The 16,487-nt window shown below is 48.9% G+C and overlaps 6 protein-coding genes across 6 annotated transcripts; 3 read left to right on the top strand and 3 right to left on the bottom strand.

Annotated features, from left to right (window-relative positions):
• Positions 1-674: 674 nt before the first annotated feature.
• M431DRAFT_510214 (hypothetical protein) lies at positions 675-3,579 on the top strand. The gene is made up of 5 exons (XM_024919427.1): positions 675-1,198; positions 1,267-1,983; positions 2,056-2,369; positions 2,418-2,756; positions 2,831-3,579. Exons 1-5 carry the CDS (start codon positions 1,037-1,039, stop codon positions 3,387-3,389), a joined length of 2,091 nt encoding a protein of 696 aa, XP_024772625.1. The 5' UTR covers positions 675-1,036; the 3' UTR covers positions 3,390-3,579.
• M431DRAFT_497259 (hypothetical protein) lies at positions 3,483-5,191 on the bottom strand (the record flags this gene model as incomplete). The annotated part of the gene is made up of 3 exons (XM_024917575.1): positions 3,483-4,048; positions 4,129-4,289; positions 4,341-5,191. The coding sequence occupies 3 exons, from the start codon at positions 5,189-5,191 to the stop codon at positions 3,483-3,485; spliced, it is 1,578 nt and encodes a 525-aa protein (XP_024772624.1).
• A 1,093-nt stretch (positions 5,192-6,284) lies between these two features.
• Positions 6,285-7,735, top strand: M431DRAFT_90705 (hypothetical protein; the record flags this gene model as incomplete). The annotated part of the gene is made up of 2 exons (XM_024924178.1): positions 6,285-6,587; positions 6,638-7,735. 2 exons carry the CDS (start codon positions 6,285-6,287, stop codon positions 7,733-7,735), a joined length of 1,401 nt encoding a protein of 466 aa, XP_024772623.1.
• Positions 7,736-8,154: 419 nt separating this feature from the next.
• Positions 8,155-9,926, bottom strand: M431DRAFT_497257 (hypothetical protein; the record flags this gene model as incomplete). Its single annotated transcript, XM_024917574.1, has 4 exons — positions 8,155-9,037; positions 9,090-9,280; positions 9,335-9,539; positions 9,613-9,926. The coding sequence occupies 4 exons, from the start codon at positions 9,924-9,926 to the stop codon at positions 8,155-8,157; spliced, it is 1,593 nt and encodes a 530-aa protein (XP_024772622.1).
• A 1,077-nt stretch (positions 9,927-11,003) lies between these two features.
• Positions 11,004-13,067, bottom strand: M431DRAFT_89970 (hypothetical protein; the record flags this gene model as incomplete). The annotated part of the gene is made up of 1 exon (XM_024924091.1): positions 11,004-13,067. The coding sequence occupies one exon, from the start codon at positions 13,065-13,067 to the stop codon at positions 11,004-11,006; it is 2,064 nt and encodes a 687-aa protein (XP_024772621.1).
• Positions 13,068-15,028: 1,961 nt separating this feature from the next.
• Positions 15,029-16,443, top strand: M431DRAFT_90579 (hypothetical protein; the record flags this gene model as incomplete). The annotated part of the gene is made up of 2 exons (XM_024924163.1): positions 15,029-15,518; positions 15,611-16,443. 2 exons carry the CDS (start codon positions 15,029-15,031, stop codon positions 16,441-16,443), a joined length of 1,323 nt encoding a protein of 440 aa, XP_024772620.1.
• Positions 16,444-16,487: the final 44 nt, after the last annotated feature.

Here is a 16,487-nt window from a genome sequence, read left to right as displayed (position 1 = left end):
GCTGCTGCTTCGAAGGCCTCCCACATGTTGCCCTGCATGAAAGCTGAATAGGCCGGTCGAATTAAACGAGGTTGATGGTGCAACAGCTTAGAGCTAGGCCGACCGCGCTTTAACTACAGCATCCCGTTCAGTTTGCAAATGGCCCGAGCATGTTTGAAAAGTCTTCTTTTCTGCTGATGATTGAATTTGATAATTGAGCGAGGCTTGATTAAGATTTTCGCCATTGTAAGATCTGTTATCGCCATGACTGCATGGCGCTGTGGCATTCCATTATGCTGACGATGTGCGGAGGGGGGGAACAGCTTGGACAACATCCAAATCTAACATGTATTCCGTCTGCTAACTACCGTACTCGTATATGGAGGCTTTGCCCCGCTCAGGTAACACAAGCATTGCATTGTTTACTCCCGCAAAATGGGCGAGGCTGTCGCTTTGAGTTGCTCACCGTGGTGGATGGATCTGGCACAACCTGCATATGCAAATGCATGCGGGACGTATTCTTATTGGAATCCTCCCAGGCGAGACTCTTTCTGTGCCAATGTGCTCCTCGGGTAGGTAAGCAAAAGGAGAATATGCAGGGTTCACAGTGTATGGCCGGCCCACAACGCGGAGTCGGAGTGATTTCCGAACAACTGAGGCCAATCACATCGAATAGTGTGTATGATTCCCTGCAGCAAAAGATGCGCCTGTACGCCAGAACGTATCATGCGCTGGCCAAAGCAATGCCAGTGAGGGGTTCATAGAAGCTTCGGGCATACTTGAGCATCCTTGGGCTGTGAGATTCTGCATGGAAGCTCTCTCTATGTTGTGGGATCAACTGTTACTGACATGTAGAACGCGGTATTATTGGCACGGCCTACACGCTTTAGCCAGACCAGTGATCTCATTGTTTTGAAGCCCTCGTTCACTCGTCTCCCTCGCTCACTCGTCTCCCTCGCTCACTCGTCTCCCTCACTCACTCGCCTCTCTCACTCACTCGACTTCCTCAAAACACCTTGACCCAGAAGACAAACGTTAACTATGAAATTGGATTACAATGCCCGAGTACGCCGCAAAGGGAAGAACCCAACAACTGCGCCGTGTGCTACCGGCACCAGCCCAGCGGCCACCGGTGCCAGCAGCTCCGGACCCCCCAGTTTCTACGAGACAGAACATGGTGGCCGCAGCCTGCAGCGCGTGTCGCAAACAGAAGACAAAGGTGCCTTATTGGGATTGATTCTCTACGCGTATTTTGTACTGAATGGTGATTGTTAACTCGGCTTCCAGTGTTCTGGCGATAGACCGGCTTGTAGTCGCTGCGTCCAGCGAAACTCTGAATGCCACTACACCACACAGCCGGGAGAAACGGAATCTCAAGCATGGCGACGAGGATACAAGGACCTGCAGCGTATAACAACAGTTCACGAAGAACTATTTGATCTCTTGAGGAATTTGCCCGATCAAGAAGCTGGCCACGTCTGGCATAAAATCAGAGACGGGGTGGACGCGATGTCACTTCTCAACTACCTCAAAACAGGGAATCTGCTACTGCAAATGGCTGTTGCTCCCGAAACGCGATTTCGGTATGAACTCCCGTATCAAACAGAAATGCCCGCATATTATCTTGGCGACAATCCCTATATCGATTCAATGATTTACGGGGCATCTTCGCTCTATCCCAAAGACGAGCGCTCCAGGATTTCGGATCGTACGGCCACCAGTCGTGCCGGCAACCGGGCATCAAACCAATACCAAGGCGCCTATTTGAAGCCATTTCATGCTGCTGAAGTTATTGACCCTCGGCTGACTGATGCGAAAATTTCCTCGTGGACCGCTGTTTGCAAAGACGACGGGCTTATGCGACAACTTCTCTCAGTCTTTTTGAGATGCGAGTATCATTTGACATCAGCATTTCAGAAAGACTATTTCTTAGATGACTTGGTGGCGAATCGAAAAAACTTCTGCTCATCCCTGCTCGTCAATATTGTTCTTGCTTATTCTTGCGTGCGGTATTCCCCGTTGATCTTATTAATTTTCCGCCATGTTTTATGAAGCACCTCTGCTAATAAAGTCCAGGTCTGCTTTCCGGGTTTCCCAGACCGTGCCGAATACTGGAATCCCAAGGCGCTTGTGTATCGCTTCGTTATGGAAGCGAAGCGCATATGGGAACTTGAAAGCCATGTGCCACGGATTACAACAATTCAAGCCGGAATAGTCTTCACAGTCTTCCACAATCTCTGCGGTTTAGACGAAATCGGACAAGCATATAGGATCCAGGCCATAGACCTAGCCCATCAAATACAGCTCTTTGACAGCACCGTAGGCGGTCGCAGCTGCAAAATGCAGAGGAGCATGGCGTTCCTCGCATGGACCTTGTTCAATTGGGAAACGTAAGTACATCCGTCGGTGCTGGAATTGGCCTTTGCTGAAGTTTCTAGGCTTGTTGCCTTCTCCTTCATGTTCACCCCACTCCTCAAAGAGCCTCCAAACTGGGCTCTGCCGGATCCTTCTCAAGATGGGAATTGGTATGGGGAAATATGGCTCAAATATCCGTTGACCGATACCCTTTCGCCGTCTTATTTCGGCACCGTTTTTCGAGCAAAATCCCATTTCCGAATCATCATGAACAAATTTTGTTGCACAGCATATTCAGAAGGCTCTCAGGTAGCTGTAGAAAAGGCCTATGAACTTCTGAAGAGACTGAAGCACTGGTATCACGGCTTGCCAGGTCCACTCCAGCCAAAGACAATCGTCCTCCCTACACACTTGCAACTTCAGTAAGCCTCCATAAATATCTGCAAGGCCACCTGCAGTCTACTAATTGAGTGGCGTTAACATGACACAATGATAGCATTCATTATCATTATCTGATCATAACAATCTTTGAACCTTTGGTGGACGCACAAACAGACCAAGAGCCACCACCGCAGCAAGTAGTTGCTGAATCCAAGAAACACCTTCAGACACTGATCCGACTCTACTATCTCCGTCACGGATACGATGCTATGGACCTCTTCGTCGTCATACCGCTTATGCTTGCCGGTTCCGACTGCATCGAAGCCATCAATGACCAAACACCCGCAGCCGAGCTAGAGCTCCTACGCTCTACGCTTATCTTGGTAGCAAAGGGCTTGAACAGTCAACGCCGAAATCATTATTTAGCCGAAGCACTGTTCCGCGTCATCCGGGGACGAATGCGGCCGTCGGAACTTTCTCTGTTGAAGAATACGATGATGATAGACGAGAGTGAATGGGATGAGAAGAGTAGCATGGTGCAAGAGGTGCGAAGTTCGTGGCCAGTGAGCGTGGTCAAAAAGAAGGAAGATATAGACTCTCACAAATTGACGAACCTCGTGGAGAGTTATGGTAATTTGAACGTAGAAGGGAGTTCCGGCGCTAAGTCAACTTGAGAGATCTGGAGAGTGTATTTGGCGTAGGATAGAACTGATTGATACCAGTGTTGAATAGAATTACAATCGCCCCGAATGACAGTTGTTTGTTCTTTACTGTACATGTTCTTTTTCTTCCGCTTTTGGAATCCGGACCATGGTAATGGTAATCAAGGCTCCGATTATAGCGGAAGCAAGGCCAAACCACCAGATGGCGCGCATCCCTTCAAGTCCCACCTCTCCATCAGGAAGCTGATCGACCTTGAGCCCTATAGAGCCAGCTACAGAAGTAATGATTGCCAGAGTCAAGTTTTGTGCGGTGACCAAAAGACTACCAGCAGAGCCCTGGTACGATCTCGGCACACTCGAGGTAATAAAGATGGTTGCCGCTGCGAAGCTCAGGTCAGGTCCGAATGTAGCCAAGGCTACGCCTGGCATTGACAAGGCCCAGTACGAGGAGTTTGGTGTTTGAGGGAGAAAGAATACCGGTCCCATACCAAAACAAATCATGCTGGTGGCAAGGATCCAGTGACCAGGGACCACATGAAGCGTCTTGGAAACGACCCAAGCTGCGAGAACGCCAACAATGCCATTTGGAAGAATGTACAGCGCTGCAGTAAGCGGAGACACTCCCTGGTAGCGAAGCCAGAACTGGATGGCATAGAATTGCCACGCACCAGCTAGATGAGGAGGATTCGTCAGTAAATGGCAGCGAAAAAAAAACAGCCACAGATAATTATAGAGTATTTAGATAACTCACCGTAACCGCCAAATCCGAAAATGTAGGAAAGCAGGACAGCCGCAAAGCCAGGAATTCGCCAAAGTCCAGTTGGAATAAGAGGACGTGTGGCATGGCGCTCGACAAAGTGAAAGGCAACAAGTAGAAGAAACCCCAGGATAATGGAAACATAAGTATATGGGCTCCATTGAACCGCCGAACCTTAAGTAAGCCCAAATAGGATCAAGCCAGACCCCAACGATGCGAGCAAAGCGCCGAGATAATCAAACTGCTTCATCGAAGGCGGATTTACGCTGGAGCTGTCTGCAGCTGGTTTCAGATCGGGTATTGTGAGATAAGCAGCAAGAGCGCATAATCCAAGGAAAATGGCTGTGCTGCGGAATATCCAGGGAAGATGAGCAGCCAGAGCACCTCCTTGAACACAGCCAATCCAGTAGCCAAACGGCACCCCTGCCGCCATCAAGGAAAACACGCGCGTCTTACGGATCCCCGGATTATAGACTCGTCCAAGAATGCTCATCGAAGCGGAAACGAGCACTCCGGCTGCCAGGCCCTGCATGGCTCGGGCCACAAAGAAGAGGACCTTGAGGTTTGGAGAAACCGCCGCAGCCGTCACCGCATTCCAGGCTGCTTCCCACAGAAAAGCGCCTACCATGAGTGGTTTTGGGGGAGCGAGGTCAGCCAACGGGCCAAATACTATGACTGACAGACCGCTTGCCAAGACTGAAGAGCCTACGAGCCAGGGAATCTGGGCTGGGACCAGACCCAATGCCTCTCGGAACACGAACTGGGTGACGATGACTTGTCCCATAGTCAGGGCGGAGATGACTTGGCCAGCCGTACAGACGAGCACAAAGATGATCTCTGCAAGGAAATTGGCGAGCTCTGGCGGAACGCCTTGAGACACGGGATTCCTCGGGCTGCCTCGTTCTTCCGAAAGGCCGGCAGGCGAAGACTGATCAAGTATGGGCGTTTCAACCAGTCTGTTTCTCATGTTGCTCAATTCCAAACCAAGTGCTGGCAAATGTTCTCCTGCATCGGTGATGTCCCGGGCCCGTGGTGTTTCTGGGTCAAGCGAGGTCATCAAGCCTTCGTGGTGTCCCTCCACAGGCAAGACAACCGTGGACTGGGTTTGTGACATTTTCACTGAGGATTCTTCTGTCCGCTGCAACGAATTCGCTCGAATTGGGTAAATACTGTTGTTCTCATTCCGAGAAGCTCGCAGATGTGGCTACATTCGAGACTTGGTTTGATAAGTCACACAGGAGAATCGATTTCAAGAATTCAAGCATACAGTCAGTTTATGTATGAAATCACTATCAATGACTAAATGGCCCGATGCTGTGTCGCCTCCACTGTTGGCCGTCTGGGCAGCTAAACCGTTAGTAGAATATGGTGGGTTACCCGTGAGTCACGCCGACATTCCCCGAAGCTCCCAGAGCAGGGGAGAGTGGCGGTGGTCATTTTACTCTTATTAAATAACCTTGAACGTGAGACTTTGTTGTTGATTGTTGCATCTCTCTAGTACTGCAGGAGTGTAGAAACCAGAAGAAGAAGGAGAAATATTAAAGGGTTTCCCGAGAGCAGAGATGCTGCTCTTATGATTGTTTCAAAGACGATCTTTTACACCACATCTCAACGGTCGCCACGGATATTCAGCAGTATTAAAGAGAGAGCTCTGGCTTCACTAGACACAAGAAGAATATGATATGACACTCATGAGTTTATATGTCTATTAGATATTCTAATTTGTGGAGTATAGCTAATAGATGTCAATGTCAGAGATGCCAGGTGGATATGAGAATCTGCCAAAGAATAACCGTTTTGACGATCTGGGTGGAGTATGGCGCTGTTTACGTGACACCACTTTACCATTCAGCAGGCTGTACTCCGTAAATTCGGCTCATTGGCGTCAAGCTTCGTTCTCTCCCGGACCCCCGCAAACCGTAAGCAGATCGGATATTCCATCCTGAAGTTGATTACGAGAGCTTGCTTCGGCCCCTCCCCGAGCTCATACAGCGGCCGTGCTTAAAGTTGCCGCATCGGGAAGTGCGCTCGATTGGGACAGGTGCAAACAAACGCTGGCATCATTTAATAACAACAAAATACTCTACAGAGTGTAGATATGAGAGCGTTGGTATACTCAACGGGCTCAGTAGCACCGAAGTGAACAAGCCATGGCAGACACAACTATCGCATTCCCCTCGAAGCCACGCATCTTCATCCTAACGGACATCACCAACGAACCCGACGATGCGGAATCCTTCTGTCGATACCTGACGTACGCCAACCAGTTTAACACTGAAGGCATCGTGGCTGTAACTTCAGTATGGCTCAGGAACAAAGTGGCACCAGAGAATCTGCACGAAATTATCGATGCGTATGAGAAGGTTGTAGATAATCTGAATGCCCACGTCCATCCTGAGTCTCTTTATCCTTCGGCAGAATACATCAGAAGTATTGTTCGTTCAGGGCCTCCAGTAAGCATTGCCCAAGTACAATCATATCATCTCATACTAACAATCACTAGATGTATGGAATGGCTGCAGTTGGCGACGATATCCCGCTGAGTGATGGTGCCCAATTACTTCTAGAACGGCTATTGGCAAAAGACAGCGACCCTCTTTGGGTGTTGATCTGGGGAGGCAGTAATGTCCTTGCTCAAGTCTTACACCATATACGCCATAGAGATGATGCTGAACAGCTTAGAGCAAAGCTGCGAGTGTATACCATCTCTGATCAAGATGATACCGGGGCTTGGATGAGGCGATTGTGGCCTGACATCTTTTATATCTGTTCCGTACATGGATGGAATCAATACAGCCAAGCAACTTGGACAGGCATATCCGGAGATACGCCTGGTGAGCAAGGAGGCCCCGATACTTCAAAAATCACTAAGGAGTGGATCAAAGAGAATATTCAAGTCGGGCCCCTAGGAGCAGCGTACCCTGATTACATGTACATTGTCGAGGGAGATACGCCTACGTTTCTATACATGATACAAAATGGCTTGGGACTTCCAGAGCAGCCATCTTACGGCTCCTGGGGAGGTCGCTATCTCCCTGTCGATCTTACTTTCCCTAGAGGCCATTTTGGTGACACTGCCGATGAAGTCGTTGGAAAGAATGGCCAGACATATATATCGAACCGGGCAACGATTTGGCGCTGGAGAAATGCCTTTCAAGACGACTTCGCTGCTCGAATGCAGTGGACTTTGACCAATGACTTCACTAAAGCAAATCATCACCCTATCATTTCCATCAATGGGAATCAAGGATTAAGTCCAATCTATGTTGAGGCTGACGCTGGTTCTTCATTGGTTTTTGATGCATCCGAAACCTTTGATCCTGATGGAGATACTTTATCTTTCAAGTGGTTCCAGTACCATGAGCCAAGTGCTACTCGGACGTATCATAGTTGGGAGGTGCCTAAGATGGAGATCAAAGTGCTTGACTCGGCTGGAACGAAGGTGGAAATAACAGTGCCGAAAGCCGATGCTGACCCCAGGCTGGCTCCTATTCCTGCGCGTGGCGAATTTCTTCATCTCATTCTTGAGGTTCAGGACAGCGGATCACCTCCTTTGACTAGTTACCGTAGGATTCTCATTACACCGCTTAATAAAGTATAGGGCAATGCAATTGTACTTAATCATTTCCTACACTCATTCGCCCTCATATGGTCTACTAATATGTAGAGAGTATGTACCTATATGGCCATTTATGGTGACTACATTGTTGGGACCATACTCGGTGGGCAGGTTTGCCGAAAGCGTTGAATTGATTGAAGACTGAAAACATGACATGTTCACATTTTTCCACGGTATCTAATAATATAACACATCTTGTGCAACTATAGTTGAGCACATCAAAAGAGAATTGCCAACAAAAAGTTTCCTCAGCGCGCTGTCAATGAAGTGAGAAACTGCATTCCACTGTAGTTTGATCCCGACTTTATTGTTACAGATAGATGCGAGCGGTATGGCAATAAATTAATGTCAGTCAACTATACTATCCATAAACAAAGTTGAATAATAATAACAAATCAGCTTTACACAACAGTTTTCTGAGCAGTCGCGGCAGCCTCATTCTGCATCTGTATGTCAGTCTTATAAGACTTAAACTTCCTTGCAGGAACCCCCTTGGCAAACATCTCATCGAGCTCCTGATAAGATCTCCCCGCAGTCTCAGGCTGATAGAAGTACAAGTAAACAATACAAATAACGCAAAACCCGAAAAAGATGAATGCAATTTTCGCTCCTAGGTTGGCATGGTCCGGGTTGAACAAATAAGGAATGACGAATTGCCACATGACAGTAATTGCGCTCTGAACAGAGTATCCAATGGCAATAGTCTTGACACGCAGGCGAGACGTGGAAACTTCTGCGAGCAGAGAAAACGCAGTGGAACCAATCGAGACATTATACCACCAACTATAAATGAGGATAAACGCGACAGTACCTTTTATCTCAGATGGTTTGTGGCTCAGCCCCAATGCTCCGGTGATTAGGAGGATCGCGGTAAGGATGATGAGGCCGTAGAAAGTAATGTTGCGTCTTCCAATACTGTCAACAGCAGCTGCTGCCATGATGTTTCCGACAATCGATAGAACTGGTTGGGAGATCTGAATCTTGTAGCTCATAGAAGTGGAATATCCAGCGAGTTGCAGATAGTATGTGAAATAGCCAGCAACAAAGGCGATACCAGAGAGGGACTGAATGCACAGAGGCATGATGCTGATGATGGTTCGTCGCAGATTTGACTTTTTGAAGCACTCCACATAGGTAACTCCCTCAGTTTCTTGACGGATTTGTTCCAGCGTCAAGTTGATGAGCGCAAGTTTCTTTTCTCCCTCTTCGCCGGGATAACCAAGCTTACGAAGGCTCTTCAGTGCCTTTTCGCTTCGACCTTTACCAGCCAGGAACCAAGGAGATCTAAGGAGCGACGTTAGCTATAAGTTTCAGCTTAGTTCTTTGATGATCATACTCAGGCATGAATGGCCATAGCAGTAATGCGACCGCCGCAAACCCAAACTGGGAGCAAAACACTGAGCGATATGCCCATCGGGAGTCTACCTGACCCGTGTAATTGATGATCAAGAAGGCAACCAGAGGGCCAATGCCGTACGAGACGCCAATACAGCAAGTGAAGATGCCGCGCAACGCCAGCGGAGCAATCTAAGGATTCTTTAGTACACAGCAGTGACCGAAGAGAGATGGAGATGCGCGTACCTCTCCGATGTAGGTAATCATGTTTGTAGCAACAATGCCCACCATGATTCCGTTGATCAACTTCCCCGCGAAGAAGACGGCATTTGTAGTCGCATAGAATTCTACACCGACTCCCACAAAAGAAACAACCAAGGCAACGAGAAGCATGAGTTTTCGGCCGAAAATATCTGCCAGTTCCGCAGCAGCGAGAGAAGAGATGACGGCCCTAAAAGACAGTTCAGTATGTCAGAAAAGCGTCTTGTAACATCGTTATTAACGTCGAGGAGCAAGATACTCACATGGCTACGGGAGCCCCGTTAAATGCAGACTGCCATTGAGCCGGCAGCACATAATCGCCTTCAAAGAGATATCCAAAGTCCTGGCGAAAGCGGGGGATTCCAACAACACTGCCCGACGCCTGGACATCGAAACTGAGCAGAATCACAGTCCAGAGTCCGTATATGCACCAGGCAGATGCCCAAGGGTTACGGATGAGAGATTGGTATATTCCAGTCTCGTGATCCTCTTGGTCGGTGATGTGTGCCAGCTGTGCAGCCTCGTAGTCACCACTTTTCTCGACATGGTCATGCACATGCTCCTTGGATTGTTCCATCGTGGCAATGCCAAATATGTTGAGCTTGAGAAGATTTACTCGATCAACATTGCATGCAACATTATGTACAACGGTCTTGAACTTGTCTCCATCATCTTCCATATATAGTAATTTCTCAATCTTGAGTCTTTACCAGCCTTTTACCAGATCATGCAACCGAACAGCAACGCTAGACTAGGTGCAGCGTGGAGAACCCCACGGGGAAACATGTTCGATTCTCTCCGCCGCATTAGTTTCCGGGGAAAGTGGTAAAACTTTCCTTTCTCGTCCCAGGGCTGACAATGCGTTTTGCCGGCTGAATGGAAAGATGCCTAAACTTGCCCAACTAGGCTACGGTGACGGGAAATGGAGGGCTGATCGTATGTCAATCTATTTCTATTCCTAATGGAAATAAATTAAGGCATTTTTCTTACCACTTCCACGACTATTGCAGATAACTCACTATCAATTAACAGCTACGAAACATAACTGAGGCAAGTTACTATCCGTGACGCGCAAGCATGACGAGATAATCCCATATAATAAATCCAAATACATTAGAAACATCGTAAGAGCTGATTTTCCTTGAAAGGAGTATGCCCAGCTCTACTGCTGGACAGATCTGTAGCATAGCATCATACAAAACAAATGTTTCACCAGCCAAGACCAAGGGTAGATGTATCAGATGTAAACAACCCTCCAATCGGCTCGACATTTTGATAGACCTGAGCATCTGAGATCCCACCTCGAGGCCTCTGAATTAGGATCCAGTCACCTCTTCGTGCCCCAGTCACCTCCGTATGGAGATTGAGGCAGAAGGCGGCCTTCACTTGAGGGGGGGCAAATGCCCTACTGCCGAGTGCGGTAATTCCGCAACAGCCCAAAATGGCCATTCTAAGACCGGCCATGCTGGCGAAGGCTTGGGCCTCGTAAGAAGACTCTGTATAATTTAATTTCGATGGCATACATGGCCACTCGGATGAGGTTTAAACATGACAAAGGGATGCTGTGAAAGAGGACTTGGCTGACAGAGGCGCAAGTCTAAAAAAAAAAAAAAAAAGACAGAGAACAAATTTACTCCGTGATTTGTATCTCTTGTTAAGGTGGCCCGTTTGTCGAACTATTAGACCACTCGGGCGAGTCTAACCATATAAGAAGCTTTTGTAATAGCTTGTTCATGTTGACTGGTTTGGAGATATAATCATCCATCCCCTTTTCTAGGCAGGTTTCACTGTCTCCTCTAAGGGCATATGCCGTCATGGCAATGATTGGGATATATCTTTTCAAGGTCCGGATTTTATGAGTCGCCTCAAAGCCATCCATAACCGGCATACTGATGTCCATAAGGACCAGGTCATATGCGTTTGGTGAAGCGCCCAATGTCTCGACGGCCTCTGCTCCATTGGAAACGATGGTAGTATTCCGAAAGCCAAGAGAGTTCAAAACACGAGACAGCACCTTCTGATTTACTGCGTTATCTTCAGCTGCAAGGATTCGCTTTTGTGGCGCCACCTCCTTGAGACGTTTCAGCATTCTTTCCTTCTCCGCTTCCTGCTGATTCTTTTCAGTCTGTTGTTTCTGTTGGAACCCCAGAGCTTCAGTTGGGTCGAGATTGGCAATCTTCTTCAGCTTGACCGTAAACCAGAAAATGCTGCCGTTACGTTCGGGCTTAGGCCTGTAGCCCATCTGGCCACCCAACAACTCAGCCAGAGACTTGGCTATTGACAGCCCAAGGCCTGTTCCCTGATATCTTTTCTTGGTGGGCTTTTCGAGCTGGGTGAATGGTTTGAATAAATTTTGAACATCTGCCTCGGCCACGCCTATGCCACTATCGGTGACTTCTGTGAGAATCGTATAAGAGGTGGCGTCTTCGGCTGAGACCGAAGCGGCGACCTGCACCGAGCCCTTCTCCGTGAATTTGACGGCATTGTCGATGATGTTCTGGAAAATCTGACGGAAGCGAAGAGGGTCTCCCTGTGCGGATCTGGGCAGTTCCGGCGACAGGACAAGTTTTATGTAGACGCCCGGCAGCAGCGTCATCTGCACATTGCGCACGACAGATGTGAGTATGCTTACGACACCAACTAGGTCCGTGTTGACAGAGAAGTTGCCCGAGGCAAGCTTGGAGTAGTCGAGAATACCGTTGATGACTTGCAGCAGAACCTGGCCCGACTCGGAAATGATGTTGGCCGTATCGCGCTGATCTTCCGTTAGGTTTGTGTCCAGGAGAAGAGTACAGGCCGAGAGCATGCCGTGCATTGGGGTTCTGATCTCGTGACTCATGTTGGCCAGAAAGTCGTTCTTCAGCTTGGCGCTCTCTTCGTATGCGGCGATGAGTCTCAGCTCGGCTTCTCTGCGCTCGGTTAGGTCGCGCGTCACCTTGCCGAAGCCAACATGCACGCCGTTCCTATAGATGGCCGTGATGGTAACGTTGGCCCAGAACCGGCTCCCATCCTGGCGATAGCGCCAGCCCTCATCTTGCACCCTGCCCTCGCGCAAGCATGTGATAAGCTCTGCTTCGGGTTTTCCATCCGCGAGATCTTCTTGGCCGTAGAAGGTCGAAAAGTGCCGCCCGACGATGTCCTCCTTCTTGTAGCCCTTGAGCAACTCGGCGCCGGTATTCCAGGTGGCCACATAGCCGCGTGTGTCAAGCAGGAAGATGGCATAATCCTTGACGGCCTGGATGAGCAGCCGGAAGACCTCGTCGACGGACAGCGCGTGCTGAATCACCTCGCCGCGAATGTCAGGCGTCTTGGGCTCGATCTCGTCCCACTCCAGCACCAGCGATAGCATCTCGTCCCTGCGGAAGATGGGGATGATGCGCGCTGAATACGAGACGCCTTGGGGGGAAGTATAGGCAGCATGGCACAGGCGAAAGTTGCGGGCAGTAACAGCGACGTCGATGGCGCGGGCCAGCGGGATGCGATCGAAGCGCTCCAGCGGCGAGCCTCCGTACAGAGCGCCAAAGAGATCCTTGCCGAGGAAGTCGTCCCGGCCACGATGCCACGCATCGACGACACCCTTGGACACCCGCTGGATGCGGTAATTCGGCGCTACGATGAGCGTGGGGACGGGCGACAGATCGCAGATGGCGCTCGTCAAGTCCGAAGAGTCTGTGTCATTGCTTGTGCTTGTGTCTGTAGTGGTGCTTGTGCTTGTCATGGGATGGTTAAGACTATGACTGCCCACGCTGGGGCTCGTCCTCATGTTCACGTCCATGTCCGCGTCCTTGCGGCCGTGGCCGGAGGTTCCAGGCCCTTGAGAAATCATGCTTTGGACAACTGGCCCGTCATCGCGGACGCCCATTTCGTTCATCAAAGTGCGTACCGTACGGGCTTGAGCATCAGCATGGAATTTGATGCTAGAGTTGGCCCTTGTTGGTTTCCACCCATTTCTATTTCTATCAAATCGCATAATCTCCCGTGGCCTCCCCTATCTACTCTGCGATGACGTAACGAGTTTTCGGAACATCTTCTCCGCACAGCCTCTGCTAAATTCAAACTTGTCATAACCACGGTATATCGGAAATCTTCTCTCCTCTCCATAACGGCGGATCCATTGGCCCCATCACTCTAGCAGGCCGCTTGTGGCTTCAGCGTTAGGCTTTTCAACAACTCGGACAGGGCGAATTGCCAGTTGAAACTCTCTTTGTCTGCAACGAGCAAGACGGGGCTTCCGGTATGCAAGCCCTGCTTACACGGGAGATCACCATTCGTGGTACCGGCCCCTGCTCCACTCTTCTTCAACGGTCGGCTCCAAAGCAATTTATGCAAACGTGGCTTAGTGGACACTCGGCATCGTGGTTGACCCTGCGCAAGAGGGATGGGCTCCGAGGAGAGGAGGGGGATGGAGTTGTTTGGGATTGGACTGTCTGTGAGTGCTTTCGACGGAGGCACACCATCCGACTTACACGGACATGCGCCTACCCTGCACCTCTACTTAAATTTGAAAATTACATGTACATGCATATTGAAGAGCGAATATCACTGTCAACATTAAAGAGATAATGATTTCGCAAATGGAATGTGGTGAGAGTTGTTCACTTCTTACTGGAGTTGAGCGAATAAAAGCCTCGTCGTTGGTTGAATCTGAGGCAATTTGTCGCCTTTACTACTGCGAGATATATGGCTCGATATCCCCCCGAAAGAGTTGATAAATCGAGTGACGTCAAGCGGAAAGTTAATAAAGAACCAACAGACTGAATTCCTCCATTTTCAAATTAAGAACTGGCGTCTTAGGGTAACCAATGTATCTTGAGATGTTCTGCGCACGATTGTCAAGGCCGGATTAATCCCGCAGGCATTGATGGCTGTCTCTCATCCCCACTTTGTGTCCAGTTGTTGGGGTAAAGAATAAGCTCACCGTCATTGTTCAGCTTCTCAAAATCTTGGAAAATAAATCGCCGAAAATTGATTACATGTACTCACCAGGTACGTGTAGGCAGCTTCATATTTCACTCTTCCGAAGTCTTGGCTAGACCTAGCCATGTCGATCAAACATGAGCGAATCCCACATTATTAGCTATCAATCATTGTCCAGTGTCATCTTCCCACGTGGCAAAGAGAGCGTCAATCTATTTGGACAATCCCTGTGATATTTTAGATGCATCCTTGGCATCTTCTAAATGCTTATAGTTTCGAGCTGAAAATCGGTCATTAAGCAATGTAACGCTCTTTGCTCTCACCGTGAGCCCTAGTACATACCAACCCTGGTTGCTTTACACTAAATCGCTGCTAGTTTTCTTATTTACACCGAATAACCATGATCAGCTACTCCTTTAACCCTAGTAATGCGCCGGTAGATCCCCTAGATGCTTACAAGTAGCCTAAAAACTGAGATCAGCGATGCTCTATAATTGCCGCTATAAGCATAGTTAGTGTCTCAGATTCGGGTATCCGCTGCTCACATGGATCGGAATGAAGTGAATATATCGAATCAAATAAATGGAATAAATGGGTTGCTTCATGCAGCTTGGCCCTGACGCTAAGGAAGGAAGCCACCCTGGCTAGATGCAATCTAATATATAAGATGACCACCCTCGTCCTCCCAACATTCTCTCTATATATGTATTTACCTCAGCATTACTGTATACTTCGATATCGCAACTCAATTCTCTCAGCACAATGGATGGCCAAGGGGATCGTCCATCTTTCGACATAGCCATCGTGGGCGCAGGCGTTGTGGGCGTCCACGTCGCGATTGGCCTTCTAGACCGAGGCATTCCTTTTACTATATACGAACAATCAGCCGAATTGACAGAGATGGGGGCTGGCATCACAATCACTTCCACCATTGCCCAATCCTTGGCAGCTTTGCACCCTGAAGCTACACAATATTTACTCAAAGTCTCAAAATTGATGAGCAACATCAACTTGGTCAATGGTTCCAGGGACGATCTAAGCCTTCGCCCCTCAGATCAGCTGTACGATCTAGTGATCTCGCCGTACGAATTCCATGCGGCTCACCGTGCTAAACTGGTAGAGGGGTTGCTTCAGCTTATTCCCAAAGAGCGTATCAAGCTAGGAAAGCGCATAGAGTCAATTGTTGAGAGGGGAGATGATGAGAAACTTCTCCTTCAGTTTGCTGATGGTACTACAGCTGAGGCCGACGCAGGTATGATGATCAGCGTGCCATTGTTCGAGATGAATACCGCCGTATGAGTTTATGCCAAAATACTGATCCATCTTCTATTTCACCGTCTTTAGTTATTGGATGCGATGGTATCAAGTCTCGTGTTCGACAAATTGTCGGAGGCTCAGACAATCCATCATCCTTCGCCCATTACTCTAACATGAGTGCTTACCGCGGCCTAATCACCATGGACAAAGCCACAGCAGCCCTAGGCCAACTTGTTAAAGACCCCGTTTGGTATTTGGGTCAAGGCGCGTCCATGGTAACGTACGCAATTCTCGGCCCAGGGGGCATCCCATTCCTTAACGTGGTGGCTTATGTGCACGATGAACAAGACTCGCTCAGCTTGGACAGCTTAGTGTCTGAGGGAAACAAAGAAGATGTTGAGGCGGCCTTTTCCCAGTTTGGATCTTGTGTGAAGGACGTGATTAAAGCCTTGCCGGATAAGCTCAACCGCTGGGCTCTATTTGACAGTTACGTCCACCCACTCCCGTCCTATGCCTATGGGCGTACAGTCCTCGCAGGAGACGCTGCTCATCCGTCAACGCCTCATATTGGATCAGGAGCTGGTATGGGTATTGAAGAGGCATTGATCCTAGCGGAACTCCTAAAATCAGCTACAGAGCGCTTAGGTGCGTCCGAAGGCTCTACAACCAGGCGGAAATTACTCGAGGCGGCTTTCAAGGCATATAGTGATATTCGACGACCAAGAACACAGTGGATAGTTGCCCAGAGTCGCACCATAGGAATCATGTCGCAGGGCCGCCACGAGGAGATGGGAACCGATTTTGACAATTATGGCATATATCTCAGAGAAAAGATAGGCAAACTCCAGGCCTATGATTGGAAAGACTCGATCAGACAAGCTATTGATCAATTTGAGCGCGAATTAGGGGCTTCTGTTTGATCCTGAAGCGACGAGCGGTTTTAGCTGCCTCTTCACGTCTACTA

This window comes from Trichoderma harzianum (assembly GCF_003025095.1).
Source record: "Trichoderma harzianum CBS 226.95 unplaced genomic scaffold M431scaffold_9, whole genome shotgun sequence".
NCBI lineage: Eukaryota > Fungi > Ascomycota > Sordariomycetes > Hypocreales > Hypocreaceae > Trichoderma > Trichoderma harzianum.
This window is presented reverse-complemented; position numbering and strand designations above follow the sequence as displayed.

Bases quoted from the DNA above. Each gene is read 5' to 3' on its own strand.
- M431DRAFT_510214 (XM_024919427.1), top strand. From the start codon at position 1,037: ATGCCCGAGTACGCCGCAAAGGGAAGAACCCAACAACTGCGCCGTGTG. The intron at 1,199-1,266 runs GTGCCTTATTGG...CTCGGCTTCCAG, and splicing joins GTCGCAAACAGAAGACAAAG to TGTTCTGGCGATAGACCGGC. The intron at 2,370-2,417 runs GTAAGTACATCC...TGAAGTTTCTAG, and splicing joins ACCTTGTTCAATTGGGAAAC to GCTTGTTGCCTTCTCCTTCA.